Genomic DNA, 2,560 nt, shown 5'->3' with positions numbered 1-2,560 from the left:
TGGTGTGTGCCCTAAAAAATAATGTCAATTTTGCAAAATTTGAAGGATACTGGACACGCATTTGTGCATGCCCTAAAATTAGTGTAAGAAAATAAAATAAAAAAAAAAAAAAAAAAGAAATGCGGAGGGCGCCTTTCATAAAGTGTGTGTCCTCTAAATGTGTCGCTTTATATTTTTTTTGCCTAAACGCGCGTTTTTAAAGGGGGAAAACGAAATTGTCTGAAATTCTAAAATTTTGAAGAACCCCGCTTCTACCCTCTCTCCTCAGTATCTCCTTTTTCACTCACTCCTTCCTTCTCTCTGTAAACCCTAAGCCATCGCCACTGCCACTGCCACCGCCATTGAGCCTTAAAAACTCAATCCACACTAGAATCCTACAATAGAACCCTAATAATCCTTTTGAATCAGCACATCCTTTTGAATCGGCTCGTCTTCCTTTACCTCTGTACTCTCACACACACACTCTCTCTCTCTCTCTCTCTCTCTCTAAGCCCTAAGCTGCCACCACCAACATCGAACCCTGATAAGCTTTAAGAGTTTGGAGTGCATCTAGAAACCTAAGCACACAATTCCACCATCTCAAGATACTGGTTCAAGATCGGAACGCCAATCCCTCTATCCCCACTCAGATCCCACGCACCGCTGCCCCTAACCTTCTCCTTCAAAACGAAAGAAACGCTTGATGATTCTTCCTCTACCAATGGTCCCACCTCCGACTTCTTCGTCTTCCTTACAACTTACGAATCGCGACCAACTCCACCAGCTCCAATTGTCTACCTCTTCTACTTCAACACCCTTCTATCTGTTGCCGGAAAACATGGGGATTCATCTAAATTTCAACACAGATAGCTGAAGAAACCGCGGACATAGCTCTTGACTACAATCCTAGCAACAACAAAGGATGAAACTGGGAAAGCAACAAGAACATCAGCGTTCAACAACATCAATAAGAAGTAAGGCGGCCCATTTTGTGTCTGATCTTACCACCGTTCTTCTTAATCCAATATCTGATAAACCCTCATCGAATTCCTCTCCTCGTTCTGTAAGTTGTTTTGCCCTCTCCCAAATTCTTCTTTGGTTCCTTTGAAGTACTTTAATTTTTTTTTTCAATAATAAAATAGTTCGATCAAGTTTAGTTCAATTCCTGATCATCGATTTGAAATTCTATTTCTGATAGGACCTTTTGTGCAATTCTTTGACCTTTTAATCTTAGGGTTTATCTTCATGAAATCTAATCTCTGTGAACGAACTAATATACTTTAGGATTAGGGTTTAGTAATGGGATTCCTTCGTTTTTGTTAGGGCGATGTGAGTAATGAACCAAGGAGAAACACACAACAATGTAATCAAGAAGAAGATGTTCCAGTCTTGGTTGATGGGCCAGATACTTCCTCCTTCACCGCATTTCTCTACTCATTCTTATCACCAGGAAGATCAGAAAACGAGTCTGAATATTCAGAATGGAACGACAACCAAGTGGTAACTAGCTACAGAAATGACACATCATCCCCAAACGTTTCAAAAGAAAACAATGGAAAGAAAGGTCTATTCTCTAAGGGCAAACAGTCACTCAGCAAGGCTCTTTCACAAGCTGCTAGGTTTAGTGGGTATCGATCTCATGCATCTGGGAAAGTAAACACTGAATCAAAGATTGATGACATGAAAGAAACAAGCTCTCAATTTGACACTAATGATGGGGTTCCTGTACAAAATGTGATTGCATCTTTTCCTTCTAATAAACTTCCAAAAATGTCAGAACCTTCACAACTTATGACAGAAAATACACGTTTTGATCTTTATGTTGCACTCCATGTTCTCAGTCAAGGAAAGAAATGGGTCTTACTATACAGGTAAAACTTCATCTTCTTCATATTTTCAGTTTCACATTATTCTTGAATCATGATATATCATTATCTTTTTTATATGTTAGTACATGGAGGCATGGCATATCTCTTTCAACCTTATATAGAAGAAGCAATCTTTGCCCTGGGTTAAGTCTACTGGTAATGTCTTGTCTTCAGTAACTATGCAAAATGTCAACTTTACCCTTTAACTGAAACTTGATTAAACATTTTCAGGTTGTTGGAGATCATAAAGGTGCAGTGTTTGGTGGTTTAGTTGAGGCACCTTTGAAACCATCAACAAAGAAAAGATACCAGGTTTGTAATTGTTTAATTAAGTTTGTTTCTCTATATGTTGACAAAAGACTTTTCTACCCTTTTTCACTATGATGAGTAAATACTATACAGGGATCGAATGATACATTTGTGTTTACAAATACACCAGGGCATCCTGTTATATATCGCCCCACAGGTACTGCATTTTCTTGATAATATATAAAAAATCTTTTATAATTTTAATATTTATTTGGGATTTATTATGTTAATTGTGCATTTATTAGGGGTGAATCGGTATTTTACTCTTTGTTCAACTGCGTATTTAGCGCTTGGTGGGGGAAATCATTTTGCATTGTATCTCGATAGTGACTTGTAAGAGTGTTGCACTTGCATCATTCCTATTTTTCTTTTTGAGGGATAATATGGTAATTTGGCAATTTGCA

At 37.9% G+C, this 2,560-nt stretch overlaps 1 protein-coding gene across 1 annotated transcript; it reads left to right on the top strand.

Moving 5' to 3' along the window:
* Window positions 1-718: 718 nt before the first annotated feature.
* On the top strand, window positions 719-2,330 carry LOC145036131 (uncharacterized). The gene is made up of 5 exons (XM_078984608.1): window positions 719-1,042; window positions 1,303-1,850; window positions 1,931-2,003; window positions 2,079-2,159; window positions 2,250-2,330. Exons 1-5 carry the CDS (start codon window positions 902-904, stop codon window positions 2,328-2,330), a joined length of 924 nt encoding a protein of 307 aa, XP_078840734.1. The 5' UTR covers window positions 719-901.
* Window positions 2,331-2,560: the final 230 nt, after the last annotated feature.

Source organism: Lactuca saligna, chromosome 3, assembly GCF_052625555.1.
Source record: "Lactuca saligna cultivar CGN05327 chromosome 3, ASM5262555v1, whole genome shotgun sequence".
In the NCBI taxonomy this organism is placed as follows: domain Eukaryota; kingdom Viridiplantae; phylum Streptophyta; class Magnoliopsida; order Asterales; family Asteraceae; genus Lactuca; species Lactuca saligna.
The sequence above is the reverse complement of the archived record's forward strand: the minus strand, read 5'-3'. Positions and strand labels throughout refer to the sequence as shown.

Bases quoted from the DNA above. Each gene is read 5' to 3' on its own strand.
- LOC145036131 (XM_078984608.1), top strand. From the start codon at position 902: ATGAAACTGGGAAAGCAACAAGAACATCAGCGTTCAACAACATCAATA. The intron at 1,043-1,302 runs GTAAGTTGTTTT...CGTTTTTGTTAG, and splicing joins CGAATTCCTCTCCTCGTTCT to GGCGATGTGAGTAATGAACC. The intron at 1,851-1,930 runs GTAAAACTTCAT...TTTATATGTTAG, and splicing joins AAATGGGTCTTACTATACAG to TACATGGAGGCATGGCATAT.